The sequence below is a fragment of the Aulonocara stuartgranti genome (assembly GCF_965226115.1).
Source record: "Aulonocara stuartgranti genome assembly, chromosome: 23".
NCBI classification, from domain to species: domain Eukaryota; kingdom Metazoa; phylum Chordata; class Actinopteri; order Cichliformes; family Cichlidae; genus Aulonocara; species Aulonocara stuartgranti.
Genome location: NC_138958.1, coordinates 39434605 through 39454803, shown reverse-complemented (window position 1 = coordinate 39454803; position 20199 = coordinate 39434605). Strand labels below are relative to the sequence as shown.

General features: G+C 44.7%; 1 protein-coding gene across 1 annotated transcript; it reads right to left on the bottom strand.

The window, feature by feature from the left end:
* Positions 1-339: 339 nt before the first annotated feature.
* On the bottom strand, positions 340-18273 carry adamts5 (ADAM metallopeptidase with thrombospondin type 1 motif, 5 (aggrecanase-2)). Its single transcript, XM_082525466.1, has 8 exons — positions 16867-18273; positions 8886-9018; positions 8481-8648; positions 7682-7965; positions 6193-6376; positions 5920-6095; positions 5659-5834; positions 340-4800 (listed from the first exon to the last, which is right to left on the bottom strand). Exons 1-8 carry the CDS (start codon positions 17944-17946, stop codon positions 4119-4121), a joined length of 2883 nt encoding a protein of 960 aa, XP_082381592.1. The 5' UTR covers positions 17947-18273; the 3' UTR covers positions 340-4118.
* Positions 18274-20199: the final 1926 nt, after the last annotated feature.

Here is a 20199-nt window from a genome sequence, read left to right as displayed (position 1 = left end):
TTACATGGTAGAAGCTTAACTTGCATGGTTGGATGCACTAACAATCTGTATTCAACAATGGATTTTAGACATGTCCTAAAACCATGTGGTTTCTACAACTGAATCATGGCTCTTGTTTTAAACCTGAAGTGGTTACTTAAATTACTTTACAACAGTCCAGCTTCAGAGGTCAGAGTAGTATGTCCTTAAAATGGATCAAATATCTATAGTAGAGTATTTGTCATTCGCACATTTTTTAGTCTAGTTTACTAAATCTGTAATTGGAAGACAATATGTTATTGACTCTACCATCAGGTATATACACTGATGCCATGACAAAAACGACACAGACACAAAGACTTTTAAATATATAGATTTTATATACATATATTCATGTGGGTGACTAGAAAAGAAAACACTATATTCTTACAAAGGAATGATTCTGCACAGTCATATTCCTAAGTTAAATAGTAATTTGATACAAAATTACTATAATAAATAAAACTCATCTCATTGCTTTTTATTCACACATACCAGTTATACAAACAATAAATTACAAGTTCAGTGCTGTGTTTCTGTCATTCAGCGAGAGGGGTTTTCCCCACAGGAGTCAGAGTCGGGTTGTGTGTGGAGTCTGTGTCTGCGAAGTTTATGGCTGAAATCTGTGCAAATGATGGATTGTTTCAATGTGACTGCATGTGTACATTACTGTTACAACATGGCTGAATACTAACACATATGAATGATCTATGCATTGTACAAACATTGTCTACATTGCGAAAATAAATGTGAATGTCTGAGCGGCAAAGAGAAAACATTTTAAGAGTGACCTCGGTCATGTCATATCAGCAACTTCTTCTCATGCTTTGTTTTCTCCTGCACAGATGCCAGATGGGTGAGGTTGGTCACACAGGAAAATGCAATAGGTGCCAGATACTTTAATACAATTACAGGAAGGTATTTTTTTTAAGCCCATTAGATATGTAATTAACTTTACTTTGTTATAATAGGGATTAAATATTATCAACAATAAGTGAGGTAATTAAAGTCCTCGGTATTAAATTCTTATGGAAACATTAATGCTGTTCATATAGTGTTACCCCAAAATGAATATTTTAAGGGGTTGGTCTATTTAAATTAAACAAAAGCTTACAGTAGATTAAGTATTAACTAGCAAGGTTTTTCCTAAATGAATTGTTTTAATATCTATTTGCCAGGTGCTAAGCATCAGTCGTCTTGGAACAGCTTGTTAGCGTAGTTTAGCATTCAGACAGCAAACATAGGCAAATTTGAATACAACTTTACACTCCAGTTTATGTAAAACATGAATAAGAATGGTATAATGACATATTTTTTTACTTTAGAAATGCCAGTGTGTGTATTTTTAATCTTTCTTGAATGTATTTTTGATCTACAATTAGCATAAAGCAAGCCATGCTAGTTTTGTGCGCTACTCTGTTTAAAAGATGCCTATGTGTGTAATTTCACAAAAGACAAGTGTTTTGTCTTTGTTTTCTTTTTACAATTCAATGACAATTTCTTTTTGTACAATCAGTGTTTACTAGCTAACATATAACAATTTCTACGGTAGTTAGTTAAAATAGTTCCAATGACATTAATGACAGCTGAACCTGGAGTCAATATAAAATTTAAAAAAAAAATTCCCAGGCGCCTTGACGTCCACTTATATGGGTTGACGACCCTCTTAAGGTACTACTCCCACTAGGGCTTAAATACCTGGAACTCTCCAACATTTGATCTAAGAACTGAAGAAGCCTCTCGGATGAGAGATAAAACATCTTTTAGAACTTAAAGAAGTCCAGTCATTTTTCTTTACAAGCTCCTTAGATTCCATATAAAATGCTACCATTTGCTGAATTAAAAAAAAATCTGTCATCAAACTATACTTATATTTTTGGTGGAAACACCAGACAAGCTAAGACCTCAGACACATAGACCTATAAACTGGGCAGTAACCCCTTGGCAACCGCTGGGCACAGAGGAAAGATGTGAAAATGCGTTGGCAAGTGGATGCTGGAGGTTGCTGGCTGTTGGTCACAAAGAGGGCACTGTACAGGGCACTTATCGTTGCTTGGGCACTAGCAAATTGCTGCACTTGCCTGTAGTTTTTGTGGAAAATGTCAATTTAAAAACTGTCTGAGCTGTCGTGAAGTTTAGAAAAACACCAGTATAAACCAAAAAGGTAGAATGTTTGCCTTTACAGTAAAAGTTGTGCCATACCACTACAACCAACACAAATTTGACTTTGAAGGTGAGCAGTCTTTGTTTTTGCTTTGCATTGCACAGTTTCACTACTTGGCAAATAGTTTGCAAGTGTTTGCAAACAAGTCAGCAACTAGTTGACAGCGGCTTTAGCAATTGATTTCACAGCAACTGTTAGCAACCTTCAACAACCAATCACCAGCTGTACATACACAATACATATCATTCACTGGCAACTGGTGTTGCCAGATAGTCTCCGACTGGTCCTTAGACTTGTGCAAAGAGCAAAAGGTTACTGACGAAAGGTCAGACATTAGCTTTTAAAAACCAGCAATCAGATTGAACAATTTAATCCTTGTTCCAAAGGACTTTTTTGTGACATCAATATATTTTTGTATGATAGCCAACTTCACCCATCAGTCCTGAAAAAATGACTTGGACAGCATGTAAAATGAGCAAAAGAGTAAAATGTGATGAAAAAAAGAATTGAATTGCAAAAGGACAATAATGACTGCATTACTATTTCTCTTGCTGTCGTTGCGAGTATCCAGGGCACACAATGTCATATTAGCATAATTTCCTAAACAGATAAACAGACAAACAGGCATTAACTAACACAAAAAATACCCTTTCAGCACCAGTATAATGACTGACATATGTGGAGCTGAGAGTGAAGAAGTTTCAAGACGTAGTAAAACATGTTCACGGTATATACTCAATGTGCTTAAAACACAGGACTGGGTAGTGGCACATAACATGCTCACACTTACACACTGCACAGGCATTAAAACCAAGCATTGTCCCAGACCTGTGAGTCACTATCATTCTCCATAAATATTAAGGAGTGTCATGGTCACTTTGCCTCTTATTCAACTTCTTTTTTAAGATGCTATGCTGCTGTTACAGTGAACGGGTAGTTGTAAAAGTCAGTAGAATCAATACTGGTGTCTTTAGGATAAACTTTCTTCCTATGCTCATTCTGAGTGAAGTGATCACTCAAAAGTTGTCTTGACCTTGGTACATTTGATTAAATATAGAGCTTTAACACAATGTATCATCGATGTCTGGGTTTTCACGTTTGTTCTTGGTCATCGAGCCAATCTCCCCATGTACCTTCAGCTGGAAACTGTATTCATGAGCTATCTGTTGTGTTTTTGGTTGTCAGTTGGATCTATCAAAGAAAGACGCAAATGCCTGAAGTCAAATATATGGCTAGCTGTGATCTGTCTGCAGCTACAGTAATATGGACATTTCAGTCACATTTTTATAAGCAAAGAACCTTTGATTGGAAGACTATGGACCACTATTTAACAGAATGGAAGCCTGTTTAATGGAAGAGACCTTTTTGTCGGTCAGGGCTGCCTTCTGTGAGAGACACTAAAATGTCGAATGTACAGGAGATGACAATCTAGGTTCATGACATGTGGTGTGAAAGTTGTGTGACTGATGATGAGATGAGTAACGAAGGCTTCCCTTGGTTGGGGCTCTTGTCTTAGGACAAAAGACGATTTCCAAATTCCCACAGTGAGATGAACACATGGAATCATAAGAAGACACGACACGCATGCCATTACGGGGCAACACACACTAGGCCTCCAGAATTTGGAGACTGAAGTAAAGACAGTTAGTTATTTGTCCATGTGGCATGCAACTTAGCCATGGCAGGGCAACAGTCATCACTCTCATATCAAAACTGTCCTCGATTCTGCATAGCTATTGTTATTCCAGATAATTCCTCTGCCATATGGTCAGGTACATCCATGCCGATCTGCCTCAGAGTCTCTTTGGGTCTATTCTGGGTGCTATCTGACAACATTCACTGTCCTGTTTAAGGTTCGACATTTTTAATTCATTGGTTCGTAGTTCTACATCCAGCACTTGAGACTTTAATCAATTGACACTTTCCTCTTGCCGCCTCAGCATTTCTTCACCAGACAGTGTCTGAAGGCTGAGGGGCGGGCACCCAGCACACATCTTTTAGACAGTTTCCCATCCCGGTCCTTACACTGTACTGTCCGGCTCTGCCAGCCAGTGTCACAAGTCCTGGAGCAGGTCATCCACGGCCCCGTTACCCACTGTGGCCCTGGAGCCGGGGTTGAGGGACCTGGAGCTGTGGATGGCCCTGGAACAAGAAGAGGAGGAGCGTAGGAAGACAAAGTGGTACTGCTAGTGGTAGTGGTGGTGGTTCTTGTCGTAGTTAACAGTGTTGTAGTTAACTTTGGATTGGGGATGAGAGGAAGTGACCGTGGCTGTGGATTTGTCCGACGGGGCATGAAAAAGCTATAATGGACATCCAGAGGCTTTTTGGCATCTGTCGCTAGAATCTGAACCACCAAGGGTTCTTGAAGAGCCCCGGGGCCCATACTGTGAAGCCATTCCTCCCTCTGGCTCCACCCACTGTAGTTGAGCACAGAACCGTTGAGTGGGATGACTGTCTCAGAGGTGGAGATCATGAACTTGCCATTTAGGAGGTAGTCTCCATTGGGCCGTCGAAGAGCTAGGTAGGCAGTGTACCGGGTCTGGTCCTTGGCCTTGTGCTGACGAACCTTGATGTGAGTAGAGCCTGCAGGGATCTTCACTACGTCAGTGTAGCCCTTACTGTTTGGCATGAGAGAAAGTAGAGGGGTCAGTTCAGTAAATAACACATGATCTTGTCCTTATAAAACTAAAAGCCGTTTTCAGTGTTTAGACCTGCTGTCACATGCTATAGAATCAGAATAAATTTAGGCTTGTTTAGCAACACTAATAACAAATGCAAATAGAGGGAGTTAAAGAGCAACAGTCAACGGATATCTGCCTAAATAGTCATGTGCGGATACATTTTTGTTCGTACTATGACTGTAGCTAAGTCCGTGAGCTTTTTTCACGCTAGATACTGTTACACCGGCCATATAGTAGGATTAGCACAACACAAAATAAAGTCTTAAGCCAACTGATAATTAGATATAATCAGAGTTAACATTTAGGCCTGGGTATCGCATAGTTATTCACGGTACGATATTATAACAATACACCAAAGGTATCACGATGTAGTGATTCTGCAAGACTGATAACCTGCAAGGCAGTTATCTATGATGGACCACAATATCTGTGTACCTAAAGGAAAACACCACAAAAAAATCCAAAAATCAGGAATTTTTCATTGTATTGTGGTGTTAGTGCTAGTGAATAGAATTATGAAGTTGTAATTCGTCCATTGAGTTAGATAATCAATTGAATGACTAATATTTTACTGCTTCACTACAAATTAACATCGATTTGCTCTACCTGCAGCGCCACCATCAGCAGTTATGAAGTAGTGATGCTGTTATGTAAATACTGACAAGAGCGTATCATGACAAGAAGCAATATGACATAGTTGTTGACATCTTCCATGTACAAACTGACCAGCTACTAACAGTCCTGCTCATGCATGTATGCAATGGAGCTACAATGCATACAATGCTTTTGCCTTACCTCTTCTTGGTGAAGTTTCCCACCACACGTATGCATCCTGTGCCATCACCTCCACATATACCACACTTGTCAAACTGAAGCTTGGAGCCAATGATGCCATCGCATCCTGTCCGCACACATTTCCCTTTCACGCATACCGAACTGCTGTACGGACGGCACTCTGTCCCATCTACCACCTGAAAACACAAAGTCGCTATCGTGATCAATCGTGTACATCTCCCCCGTCATTAAATACACAGCACTGTCGTCTAAGTAACTCACCCTTTGAGAGAACACCACATAGTATCCAGTTCCTTTTGCTCTGCAAGTTAGCTTGCACACATCTTTAGGCAGAACTCCTGCGTACTTAGGCACCCACTCAACGAAGGTCTTCACCCCTTTGGGATCTGTCTGGGGACCGTTGCGCACCTCACACTGCTCCTGGCGGAAACTCTTGTCTGCAGGAAAGTGCAGTAAAAAGAGGTTTGAAATTAATGACTACGTACTAATAGATGTGCACTAATAGCTTATGCATTCTTAAGCTGTCACGCTCACTTGGTGTTGGGCACGGTGTTACACTGCAAGACCGATAGATGGCCCTCTTTCCTGTGCAGTAGCGCCCGTTGTTCCGTGGTGGTGGGTTGTTGCAAAGGCGCTGGGCAAACTGCACCCCACCCCCACAAGTTCTGGAGCACGGACCCCAAGGACCCCAAGAACTCCAGCTACCGTGATTGGATGCCTGGCAGAGGAGCGAAAGGAGTAGAGAGGAGAGGGAAGATGAAAGAGGCAAAAATGACAGCAGAGGAAAGATCAGAGGGTATAAAAGATGAAGGAAAAAAAGGAGATGAGAGAGAACAATTAGTGCTTATCAAACATGCTAGAAGCTGGAGTCGGCCAAATCACGTGTCATAGGAAAAGCTGTTTGGAGAGAGATCTGCGATAAAGGAAAATGTGACGTTCACTTTGGAAAAGAGACGGGAAAAGGTTGGAGACTATGGTCATGTGATAATAACTCTTTTTAAAAGCCACTCGTTAGTGCAGCAGAGGAGGTTCTATCTGCGGTCAGAGCTCACATGCTTCCCCGGAGGAGCAGCCTGAATGAAATTCTTCAGGTAACATGACTATTTTTTTGTGTCTTTCCAACCAGCCTTACATGATTCATTGGCGATAAAAACAACTGGATAAGTAGCTCTTTGCATTTTATGAGACAAACTGGATCGTGTAATCCCCCTATTTCTTTGGAAATAGCTTTCCATTTAATTCCACTGCAGAGTTTTATGGCACTTGAACCAATTCTTTCCACAGTAAAAGCTATGCAATCTGCAATCATACTTCAAGAAATACGGAGAGGTTAAAAGATCCCAAAGTCTAAAATACAGGGAGTGGGTTTAAGCTTGCTCCGAGCAGGAAACTGCTCGTCATATAAGCAGTGAAAATGAAATGACTCAGAACTTGAGCCACATCTAGCCGTGCAGCCGTCTGCCAAGGATCCAGTCGCTCTCGTCAAATGTCATGTGACAAACAAACACAAAAGGAGAAAATATTCTCCTTGCTCCCAATCTTTCTTTTTTGGACATTCCCTCTCTTTTCCTCCCCTGATGCACACACACACGCGGGGTCGACAGTCTGCCAAGAACAGATTGGATCCTTTAACTCATAAAGGCCAAATTCAATTTGGGCCTGTTTGAGTAAGGCCGACGGAACAAATAGCACAGATCAGCAGTGTCTTGAATACAGCAGACCACACAATGAAGCCACAGAATGAATTTGATCTTTTGCTCGCTTTCATTTTTTTTTACTGACTTTCTACTTCCATGCGCTCTCCAAAGCACCCCTGTGTGCTCTACATATGAAGTGTATACTTTTTCTCTTTGTCTCCTACAAACAAGTTTGTCCAATGTGGGAATGAGATCCTAAAATATCAGCTTGCGAGCTATAAAAAGAACTCTATTTCTATCGACTCCCTTTTGTCTCTCCTGACAAATTCCTTCTGTCTCTGCGTCTTTTACCTTAGACTCCAACACCATCCATCCATCCCTCTTACCGAGTAGTGCTTCTTGCGGGTCTTGTCCACGCACTTTCCCTGCAGGCAGATGCGACCCTTCCCACAGGGCGTTCCCTCCACTGCCGGCAGCTTCTTGGTCAGGCACACCATCTGTCCCTGGCGAATCACTGCGCACCACAGCCGCGAACATACGTCCATGCCCGGGCACACCGTGTACTCAGGGCCGAAGGCCAGGCGACACTGGCGTACGGCGTCGTAGCTCTGCCCCGGGAGCTCCTCGGGGCCGAGGAGGGCCTGGCGGGGCGAGTCGAGGAGGCATTCGGCTGTGGAGGAAGGAGGTGTTTTTAAAGATCTGTGCCGTGCATACTGTTTGTGCACTGGTGTACGAATGCTTCTTTCAGTTGACAGATAAACTAGGCCATTATGACCTATCACTCAATAAAAGTGCTGGAGCAGCAGCACATGCTGTCAAGCCTTAAATCATGCTGTTGGTACATGAAATACGCCGAAATCCATGGAAACGCTGAGCAAAAAGTCAGCAAACTGTGGTGCTTTATGGTTGTCATGAATAAAACTGCCTGATCAAACTGGAATGCAAAGCATGACTCATCCTGATCTTTGGCTGCACTGCAACTGCTCTTTAAAGAACTTAGCAGGATTGTAAATAAGCCTCTATTAATAGAGATTATTGCTTTGCTTGGTAGTAAACAGCTCTCAGTGATAGCTATCACCAGTCAAATTCACATGGATGCAATTTGGAGGTGGCAGCCTGGGAAAAGTTCTCACTTTTAGAAAGAAATTACAAGCATTGCTGTCGTGCATCTTCTCCCACGCTCACCGTTGCCGTCGTCGAAGAAGTCGGTGATGGTTGCTGAGGTGCAGCGGCTCCAGGGTTTGGAGGCATCGATGGAGGTGAGAATGGAGGACATGAGCCGCTTGTCGCTGTTCACTCCGAAGCGCTCTTCGCAGAACTTGGAGTCGTCGTGGGACAAACCAAGCAGGTGACCTGAGTCGCAACGAGAGAGGACATTTTTGTTTTTCCCCCTGAAGGACTTGTCTCAGATTTGCACACGCAGCAAGAATGAGAAAAGAAAACACACCTAATGTTATCAGTGGTATGACATCAGGGAACACTGGTGTGAGATTAATCAGCGAGAGGAAGACCGAGTGCTGACAGATGTGCATGTGCAAGCCCTGGCTTGTTTACATCTTTGTGTTGCTGTGTGTGTGTATCCATGCCTACCTATCTCATGGGCGACGGTAAATGCGGCGTGAAGCCCGTCGTCCTCGATGACGGCGCAGCTCCTCTCTGGAGAGCAGATGGTGCCGACGTCCGCCATGCCCAGCGTGTCACAGGAGTGGTGGCCACAGAGGTCCTGGACAAAAAAATACTGCACATTTAAATCAAAAGCTAATAACAAATAAATAATGGGCTTCATACTCAATCTCAAGATATGAGGTCTAAGATAATCTGTATTTCATCACAATTAAATGAAATATAGGTAAAGCTACTTCGAAACTCTGGATCTCGAGTCTGCTCCAGCATAGAAATCATCCACTTGCTGAAGAAGCTAAATGGTCGGCTTGTTGCCGGGACCAGTCCTCTCATGCTGGGGGAGGAGAAATTACGAGTGATGTAGGAGGAAGCTCCATGAGTTCAAAACTGCCTTTTAATCTACTGGTCCCCGTGTACTCGCCGTAATCAACGCTTCACCAGTGTCTAGCAAAGTCCCTGCTTATTTTAGGAATGCTGTCCTCCGACCACTTTTACAAAAAAACAAAAAAACCCAAGGTTGACCCTTCTCTCCTCTTGCCAGTAACAAACCCATCTCAGAATTACAGTTTATTGCTCAGATTTTAGAGAAGGCATGTCTTTTATCTTCCTCCTCTCACCCCAACCGGCTGCAGCAGATGGCCCCGCCCTGCCCTGAGCCTGGTTCTGTCAGCGGTTTCTTCCTGTTAAAAGGGAGTTTTTCCTTCCCACTGTCGCCAAAGTGCTTGCTCATAGGAGGTCATATGATTGTTTGGTTTTACGTCACTCTTCTTCACTTTCCAAAACCAACACGCTACCTATGGGGCTACAGAATGAAGCCAACTGCATGTTAAAATACCCCACTATAAAGACTATAAAAGCATATTTACAGCTTGATTTTGTTCATCGTGGATAGTTTCCAACTCTACAACTGTATCGTGGTTGAACTATTTTTTATGGTGTGTCGACACAGGCCAATGTCACCTGCAAGGCCTCGCGCCCGCTAGCCACTGAGCTGGGCCTGGTTTATGGTGTTGTTGCGTTTTCCATTTTGCTTTCACTGGAATTATTTGACAAATAATATGGATTGCTGTTTGGTGTAGGCCGTTTATGAAGTCTTTTGTCCTCTTGTCCAAATATTGTGAATCATTACACCAACATGACGGGAGGCAAAATGCTGAAGGTTTCAAAATGAGAAGCTCAGATACTAGTTGCTACTCCCATCTTTTATCTACAGTCTATGGCAAGAGCTACAGGTGTCGTTGCGTTTCCCATTTCAGTCACCAGCTACCTGTTTGAACCAAAGGCTGTATAGAAGAACTTCTGCTTCTCATCTTGGATAGAGGGCAGCTATACTGGTTGTACCTCTAGATGGGATAGTTAAGGTATTATTGTGCAAGTGTACAAGGTGACTTCCAATTATGGTGGATGTATCTGCAACACAACACACAAAAGTTTCAGTAAGTCCCAGCTGTTCACAATTTACTTCTAATGTCTTTAACCACAACACAATATGTTAATTTCTCAAAAGCTGTTGTTAAATCCAGTGTGCTGACTGATCCAGATTAAAGATGTGCCTGTCATTGTTCTTTGGCACCTTTCTTCAAGCTAAAATGATTTTAATACGCACTTTTTTTGCTCTCCCTGCTCACTCTCTCCTCCACCATCTGTCTGTCTGCCTTGCCAGAGTACACAGTATTGATCTTTGTTTTGATTCCCACACATGTCCATGCAGATGATGCCTCAGGCGGCGCTGCCTGGCTGCACTGAGTGCTAAAATCAATCGGCAAATCGTACCGTTCCATCAGTACAAGCAGGCCTGCACATGAGCCAGTCCAACGGGACATGCTTAAAAAATATGCGTTCGGCACATAGTTGCACATACATATATGGAGACTGAGATTCATGCATTTCCACACACGCGCAGACACACACATGTCCCATGGAGAGGATGAATTGTCATGTTAAATGGTGCTGACAGGCCTGCTGGGTCGTGTGTGAGAGGCTCTGTGGGGAGGGTGTTTACCCGTTCCGGGCCGATCGGTTTGGAACAAACTGCCTTGTGTTCTGCACTCACACACATGACTGACTGGGTGGGACCTGCTCGCACAGAAACACACACTCAGATAGCTGTAAGTGCATACAATTAAGGACATGGAACATATATAGCATTTTACTGGAAATTCACAATGCACACAGATACAGGAAGACCGCATGTGCTTTTGCCAATTAGCTGCTGGATGAAAGAGGAAGCAAACAAAGGCTGATTCTGACTGCACGGACGGCTAACTAGAGCAAAACTGAAGTTTCTGCCTGTGTGTGGAAAGGCCTGAAAACTACAAAAGGAAGCTTGTTTATTTTGCTCAGAAACCGAGGACTTATAGAGAAGTTAGCCTTCATATTTTGGCTTTCTCTTCTCCCCTTTTCCCATACTCTTTCACCCTGCTGCGCTTTACACCCCTTTTCCATTTCATTTATTTATTCATTCATCCCCTCCCAGATATTAATGTGAGAGCTGTTTTTGTTCCGCTCCTTTTTTTGTGTACATGCCTTTCATTGATATAACCCCGTGTAACAAGCGGGTGAAAAATTGGAATCTCCTGTTTGATAAATAGTGACGAGTGAATAATACAGGAAATTCCCCCCAAAACTGAGCATATTTTCTACTTCTTCCCTCTGCCAAGACTTCCTAAACTCGCTTTCATTCGAAGGCCTCTGCAGACATGCAGAGAAAAAGAAAAGCAGGGCGGGTAAAGAAAAATAAGTTCAAGAATCACTCACAGCTGGGAAAGGATGGAGGATTGCCGGAAATTAAGGAGAAGAACTGAGAGGACAAGGAGTTACGGCAATATTGGCAGAAATAACAGGAGAACAGGTGGCAAGCTGGCTGCAAAGGTCAAGAGGCGATCAGAGCAGTGTGTCAGTGTGTATGTTTCTGTGTGTGTGTGAGGTACAAGACCACTTGCAGTCTAAGCCGAGGCTAAACAAACAGTTGGCTAGACCCAAACACACAGAGCAGTCCCTCTCGCAGAGAGAGTTCAGCTCACTTTGTGAAACCTGCTGCAGGTTGATTTCCAGCAATCCTAATTACAAACACTGACCGTAATGGTTCCGAATGATTCGCCACCAGTGAGTAACGCTGACCAAAAGCTGACACATATTCGTCAAAAGGTAAATAATAACCATTTAATAGGTTGCTCTTGTTCTTTATAGTCTTTGATATGCACAAAATGAGACTATTTTACAGTCATTATGTTCATGATTAGTAAAAAAAATGTCCTTATGTATTTAGATTTTCTTGAAAATAGAATAAAATATAAGAAGGAAGGAGTGTCCACTTTAACATATGACCAAACACCTTTGAAAACTGACATTCACCCCGGCCTTAGCTGATGGTTCTTTGCGCTAAGTACAAAAGATTTGCAACCACATTAAAGACTTTCAACTAAGCAGTTGAGATACTTTGTAATGAGCTTGTTAGCATGTCTAAAATTACCCCAAACATGTGCATGACCTATCTAGCAAGGCTTTGCCTCCAAAATTCTTACATCCCATCAGAAACAGACTCGTCTCAACGGTTGCTACATTTTTATCACCTGATTTTAGATCCATTTAGATCCATTACCTTGAGATTAATGGAGACATCCTTGAAAACTTTTGACTGAAGAATGTTCAAATGCACCCAAATGATTCCTTACAAGTAAACCTTTACTTTCAAAGTCTAGGAAGAACTACTAGAAATGTCTGTGTGTCATCAGTGTAGATGGATTTGACAATCTGGCAGCACTTGCACACTGAACAACAGTGGTCCCAGTAATGATCCTTGGGGAACACCATAGTAAATCAAAGAACAGAAGCACTTCAGTTCTATACTTTAAAGAAATAAATAACCAGTATGAGGATGCCATAGTCCCTGCTTTTGAAGGTGGCACACAACAGCGAGGCAGATAAGAGTTAAGAAACACACATGACGGATTAAGTTGCACTTGGTGCAGTTCAAAAGAAAAACTGCTTATCAGTTAATGAGAAAATAAATAGTTTGGTGGAGTGAATAAATGGAGTTATTTTTAATTTGTTGTGTCACATGAATTGGCCTTTAGTCCAGAATCAAAGGAAACTTTAGGAAATGACTGCAAACAGGAGTGTGTTTTAAAGTCACCGATGCATCTTGAGGGTGAAGAGGGCGAGGTTTGTTTGTTGGCATGGGACAAACCAAACTCCTGGGCTAGTTATGTAATGTCGACAGACAGACATGGGGGGCGGGGGGTTGCGAGGGGGTCGAAAGTTTGGAATCTAAAAGCTGTCTGCAGGTTGTCAACATATGCCAGACGAAGTAAAGCACATGTGAAATATCAAGAGCATTGAAAACAAATAGAGTAACTGGCTGTGACGGGGGCGAGGGCTGGGAAATGTACACTTCAATGTATGGACGCTGGAGAGGAGTGGAGGCAAGTGCACAGGAAAGGGGTGGGGGGCTCCAAACTATACACAGTTTAGTGTCACCAGATGGTGTAATGTGTCTCTACGTCGAGCTTTCTCACTGGCACATGAGGATTAATGCTGTTAAGACATTTATCATACAGTACTTTCCCCTAATATATGCATTTATCTAACTTGTTGTTTATACACTACTTTCCATTTAATCATTAGTTGTTATTAATCTCTGGCTCTCTTCCACAGTGTTTTTTTTTCTTGTCTCCCTCCCAATAGCCGTGACAGACGACTGCCCCTCCCTGATCCTGGTTCTGCTGGAGGTTTCTTCCTGTGAAAAGAGAGTTTTTCCTTCCCACTGTCGGCAAGTGTTGGTCATAGGGTGGGAGCAATATTGCTACAAATGTTTGAAGTGAGTGAAACCCACCCCCCAAATGGCAACATGAACACGTATGCACGCCAGTATATCCACAGTTTTGCGCTCATGCTTTCCTTATAGTACTGCTTTGTCTACTGTACACAACACAGCCAAACACACACAAAAGTGTCCAAAGTCCCGTTCAATGTAGCCGTTGTATTATTCTTGTGCTGGTATGTGTGGAACTGGGTGACACGGCCACACGGGTCAGCACACTGCGGGTACTGGGTCTTGGAGTAATTGGACCCAACCACAAAAGGGGCCCCCGTGCGATCTGGCCCTTTCGTGTGGGAACAATGGAGCGGCCTGACTCTGCGGTCACTGTGAGCTTTGGCTCTACTTTGTCGGACGGCAATAATTGGGCTCTGCATCACAGTTTCACTCTGAATACACAGATGAAAGATTTTCACATGAAAACCAGCGTCCTCTTATTATTTGATACCTCTGACATTCGGTGAGATGGAGCTTACAAGGAACTTTGAGCTCAGTCAAAGCCACATTTGAACTTGTCTTTCCCCGTGACGTTTCCATTTGGCCTACAAGTTCTGTTCCTGAGAAAATAGTTCTTCTTTTTCAAGGCAAAAAGCAACAAGGTATGAAGTAATTGAGGCCAATCAAATTATTTTCTTGCTGGCACCCCCTCAGTTAGTGGAAACATTAATAGCTGCATTCTGTGTGTAGAATTTGCTGCTCTTAAGCTCAATTCTTATGCAACAATTGACAGCAAAATATTCTTTCTCACGAAGCAGACATTTTTCATGATGTCAGCATCTTTTCACTCTTTGCAGCACCTCTGCAGCAGTGTGGCCCTGCTTGTCGACCTGTCCCATAACAACTCTAATAGCCAGAAACTTCTCTTTGGCTTGTTAAAATCACGACCCACCAAAAGCTAGGTCATGCATTACCTGATTGTGCTAATGCTCACCGCACACATTAACCGCATTTAGCAGCGACTGGGCTCATTTGTCCTGCAGAGGTGAGACAGATAGAAATCAAGAACCCACCTTATGAAGTTCATCGGAGGACTTCGTTATGTTACGGATGATTAAAAGCACTGCTGGGAGGCTGAATCCACTGTATGACCTCCAGGTTCAGCAGTGAAGGTGAGATGGGTGTGAAAGAGACCCAGAGACAGGTTTGTGAATAATGCAGGAGCCGTGAGAGGTGACACTAAAATATTGTGCTGAGTGATATAGTGAGGATCATATTGGAACTATGTTATTGAACCTTTAGGTATACAGTGGTTTGTCACTTGAACAGTGGAGGGAGTACAGACTGACTCAAAGCTTTATCTCACATCACATGGAATGACATAAAGGTTCAAACTTAAATAAATATATATGTACACACACACACACACACACACACACACACACACACACACACACACACACACACACATATATGTATACACATATGCTTTTCTTTTGTGTTTCTCTCTTAATATTGCACTTTAAATTCTAGAACAAACTGTGGAAATATGGACCTTTCGCTCTTTAGGAACATACATGTGCCTTTCCATCCCTTGAAAAGGGAAATTTTGTTGTCTTGAAGTCTGATAATTAGTCCTGGGAGGTGCATTCATGTGGACTGTAACTTGTGAGAACAGAAATGGACTGAATGTACATGATATAACTCTGAAGTTTCAAACTGTGCATGACTGTAATCTTATCTATAGCATGCTGGAGATGAAAAGGCGACTTTAACCAGTACACTGACACTCTGATGGATGTGTTATGCCAGTGTGAGCATGGGTATTTTAATGAGATCAAAGCAGCAGAACAGCTGGAAAGAAGTCACAGTACACGGCCTGTCATGTTTCATAAAAAATTCCTGTTCATTCTGAGTCTGCCTGTCTGTCCCGAGTCTGCCTGAGTATCTGGATTAGTGTTTCCGTGCCCGTCCAGCCTGCCAAACACAAGCGCCGAAGGATGCCACTTCCTCCTGCCTGAGCTCTCTCTCAATCACACCCCTGCAGGTGTAGTGGCAGAGGAGCCACGAGGTGGCTGGCGCACAGAAACTGTGCCACTCTGCCAGCTGTGCTGACCTCAGGTATGCACTACCGGCTGTCTTGTGCAGGAGATCCGAAGTAATACCAATGCTATTTTCTTTTTTTTTTAGCCAATCCAAGGCGAAGCCATCTGACACTGCAGCTAAAACCACCACAAAGCCACACCCGGAGAGGTGAAAAATGCAGATCTGCTGTTGCTGCCCTGCGGCTTCAGGCCAGACATTTAGGGAAGGAGTAGGAGGAGAGAAAGGGATGGTGAAAGAAGGGATAGAAGAGTGTGGTCTCAGTAAAGCGCAGGGCTTCTCACAGGGTGGATGTGTTTGTTTTTCTGACAGCTCCCAGGCTCCAGCTGACAGACACTGGAAAAGTAACTGGGGAAAGAAATGTGCAGGCAGGAGTGATGAGAGAAAGAGAAGAAGAAGAAGAAAAAGGGGGGGGGGGGGGGGGATCTGGGACAGCTACCTAATTAAATGCTGCTTCAGGGGGAATTTAGAAAATTTTTTTAGGGATAGTTCTGCTCTGCACCCTGCAGCTGATTTCAAGTCTCCAACACTGGGACACACAGACTGCGAGGCTTTTTGGGGTTGTCAGGGGACTGGGAGGGTTACGGGATGAGAGGATGGGGGTGGGTGGGATGGAGACAGAAGGGCCTGCCCAGAAAAACACCAGGGGCAGGAAATACAGTTTTTATGGCCGTTTTCACACACGCTGCGCTCGATTTACGCACGCGAGTTTCAGCAGAACAGAAGATGGGAGGAAAACACAAGGAGCAGGAAAATAAACACTACAGGGGTGTGAACACAGAGACACGCGGGCAAACTGTCGTTGCTGTTTCGACCTTCGGGGTTTATATTTAGGGAAATCGATTAAAACACAGAATAACGTGACATTTCTTCATGTTCAAAGACGAATATGTGACGTGTGTGAGCTCCTTGGTTATAGTGAACCAGCTGCCCCCGCGTGCGCCATCGAAATCAAAACAAACTGTGTCGTCACACTCCAACAGCTGCCTCGGTCTCTATGCGAGCGCGCAATCGGAGAAGCGGCAGGTGGAGGCGCGTAAAATAAAAAAGAGAAACATAAATAAATAAGGGAGGGGGCTGTCTGTTTACCTGCCTGGTGAAGAGGATGGCGGCGTCGTGGTGGTGCTGGTGGTCGTCGTCCAGTGGGTTCTGCTGGTTCTGCCACTTGCAGAAGCTCTTGAGCGTCGCCGCCGCGTTCTTGGTCACCTCCAATCCCTTCTCCTTGTCGGTCACCGCGGTCACTTTGACCACCGACAGCCGGATGGGGTTCTCGATGCTGGCGTGCCCGTACAGCTTAGAGGCGATGGAGGCCAACGTGAGCAAGTAGTGGTTCAAGTCCTTTCCATACTTCTTAGTCATGGTCTCGTCCGCCACCAGGAGCAGCTCCACGTACCTGGCGCGAGACACCGACCTCCTGCGCCGTGCGCCCGGCTCCGGGGAGGGTGCCGTGGCGAGCCGGCTCCACCATCTCCGCCCGCGCTCATCTTCGGCTTCCAAAGCGAGCCCCTCGCGTTCCCGTCTACCCTTCCCGCGACCTCTGCGCCGGCGTTTGCGTTTCTTGCGCCCGTCGCGCGTCCCGCAGCTCTCGCGGCCCTCGCTCATCTCCTCGAAGCTGAAACTTTCGCGCGTGAACACGTGGAGCGCGCTCTCCGCATCCTTGTCCTGCAGGGCGCGCACGTCATGCTCGTGTCCTTTTGCCCTGACGATGGGGGTGACGGTGTAGCGCGCGTCCTTCACTGCGAAGAAGCCCTCGAGACCTCCTCCGCAGAGGTTGAACACGGCCAGGGACTCCGGGTTGGAGTTCACGGTCCCGCGGTACACGCACTCCCTCTGCAGAGGCGCAGGGCTCTGTCCCATCATGGCGAGCACATACTGGGGGCTGAAGTGATGAGACAGCACCGACTCGTCTCGTTCCATGTCCAGCTGAAAGCGGCTCTCATCCAGGTACACCAGGTAGCCAACCCTCCCTCCCCCGTGGTAAATCCGGTCAATAGTCCGCACAACCCCGTCTGTCCTCCGGGCAGGTGTCAGAGGCGAGCCGCTCGCAGGTGGAAGATAGAAACCCTGGAAAGTGGCAAGCCCGGCTTCCAGCTCCAACTCCACGACGCACAGCAGCAGTAGCCGAAACCAGAGCATGCTCCCGGTCAGAGCACCCAGGAGCTGCACCATTGTTCATTCCAACGTGACAAACATCTACGAATCCACTAAAACAAACCTGGACCAGAGGAGAAGACAACTTTGAGTGCTTGTTCCTCCAAAATGCGCATCCTCTCGGTGTCCACAGCTCTCATCCAAAAGCACACAGCATTCACCAACAGGCAGGCAAATAAAACCATAAAGGAAGAAAAAAAAAACCAAGAAAAAAACAGAAAAAAACAGAAAAGGGAAGAAAAAAAGAGCAGCAGAGAGGAACTGTGCGCAGGCTGGAGAGCACCGAGCTGAACTTGGAGAACAAAAACACAAAGTTTGCTCTTAATAGGACCCGGCGAGGAAAAAGTCCTGCCCCCTTTGCGCTCAATCACCATTCCTCCACCCCCCTCCTCTTTTCTCTGTCTCTCGCTCTCTTCCTCAAATCAGAGTAAAGTCAAGTGCTGGAGGAGAGGAGAGGAGGGAAACCGTAACAATGCTGTCACTGGAGGATTTTCTGTTGCCTCAGCAAAGGAATGAGGAGGCAGTTATTATCTTTAAGTCACTCGTGGCTGTGAAGAAATAATGAAAATCTAAAACTTATGCATTCATCAGTTTTAAGTTTTCAACACCAACTTCCAGTTTACATTAAAAACTTCACCCAAAAAACCAAAAACCAAGTTGCTTCTCCCCCCCCTTAAAGTGAACTCCGACACCCCTCCATTAAATGCCAGCCTGTTATTTTTAACACTTTTACCACTTTGACTACTTTAATAATTGAAGGGCGGCAGGATTTGAAAGGAGACTTTCAAAAAACTTAAAGCGGAATAGATAATTTATGGCCGCTCCTGAATAAGAACTCTGGGAGTTCACTGTTCCCGGTGTGAGAACATTTAATGCTGTGTGTGTGTGTTTGAGGAGGAAACGGAAGCAATGGAGGGAAATCTGTGAGCGTGCATACAGTAGGTGCTGTATTGCTCCAACTGGTTCTGTGAATGTAAAGGTGGTGGGAGAGGAAAAAAAGTGTGTGTGTTGTGTGTTGTGTGTGTGACTCTGCAGGTGTGTGGCTGTGCCCGATACTGCCCCAGGACCTGTCTTGATTATTTATTGTACCTTTTCAGGGGCCTGGAGTGTGTGTGTGTGTGTGTGTGTGGTATTGCAAATGGGATGTCATACTTGTGTGCTGAGAGGGATTTAGCCTCTTGCTGGGGCTGAAGTCACCACGTCTCACTCATGCACAAACAAACATGCTCTCAGAGGGCAGCCAAACAGGAGAGTGGCTTTTCTGAAAAGAAAAGAAAAAAAAAGTCTTCCAAGACACTGCTCATTCGCTGACTCACCTAACAGCTATTACCTTCACACACCAGCGAAGGGGGAGGTCAGTGTGTGTCTGTGTGCTAAGAGGAAGGCCTCTCTTCGTGGATACACTCCCCCCCCTCCTACTTTTCTTCCTTCTCTGTGCAGAACTTGAGAACAGATATTACATTTCAACTTTGCTGCGTCGGACGGTGAGAGAGCATGTCAGCCCTCCTAAAGAGCCATAATCCAAAAGCTTGCTGGACAACTGAGTGGTGTGGGCAGTGCTGGCTGGCACGCAGCTGTGTGATGGGGGTGGGGGTCGTGTGGGTGGACAGCGGAAACTCGGCCCAAAATGGGAACACAGTGCACCGCCACCATAAACCCTGGAACACCCCCTGTCAAATCCCGCCATGGTACGATCCACATTTGAACCAAACATCCCACACGGAGGAGCGCTTTACTTTCTAAAACTTGTAAATGACTAACTTAAATATTTAGAGAATAATCACAAATTGTTACAAAGTGTGCAAAGTTGTGTGTTTAGTGGGGGCGGCTGGGTGGGGGACTTGGGCTCGTGACCTCCTCATATCTTTGTTACGGCTCTGCTGCTGAGTGTTAAAGCCTGTGCTATAGAGTCCCACAGACCTGAAGACAGCACCACCACTGCTCAGCGGATCCAATATCAAGCTCAACTTCACGTGCAAATCACCCAGCTGTTATGCAACCCCCCCACCCTTTCTCTCCTCCCTGTCCTCAAGTTTCATCTCGATTCCCCCTCCAAGTGCTTCTACTTTACACCAAGCTGTCAAGAGTATTGCGGCAAAAAGTGTGTGCATGACTATAGGATCTTTGATACAAGCCGGACCGTCAGTGCTCGTGTGGCTGAGAGCTGTCTATTTCCAGTGTATCTGCAAGTCAACGTGTCGGAGATGTGACTTTTCCTGTAAGTGCATGGGCAGGGTTTCAGATATCTAGTCCCGGGAAGTAATGTGGCCA

Bases quoted from the DNA above. Each gene is read 5' to 3' on its own strand.
- adamts5 (XM_082525466.1), bottom strand. From the start codon at position 17,946: ATGGTGCAGCTCCTGGGTGCTCTGACCGGGAGCATGCTCTGGTTTCGG. The intron at 7,966-8,480 runs GTGAGCGTGGGA...CTTCCTCCACAG, and splicing joins CTTCTTCGACGACGGCAACG to CCGAATGCCTCCTCGACTCG. The intron at 6,096-6,192 runs GTGAGCGTGACA...ACTTTCCTGCAG, and splicing joins AACACCGTGCCCAACACCAA to ACAAGAGTTTCCGCCAGGAG.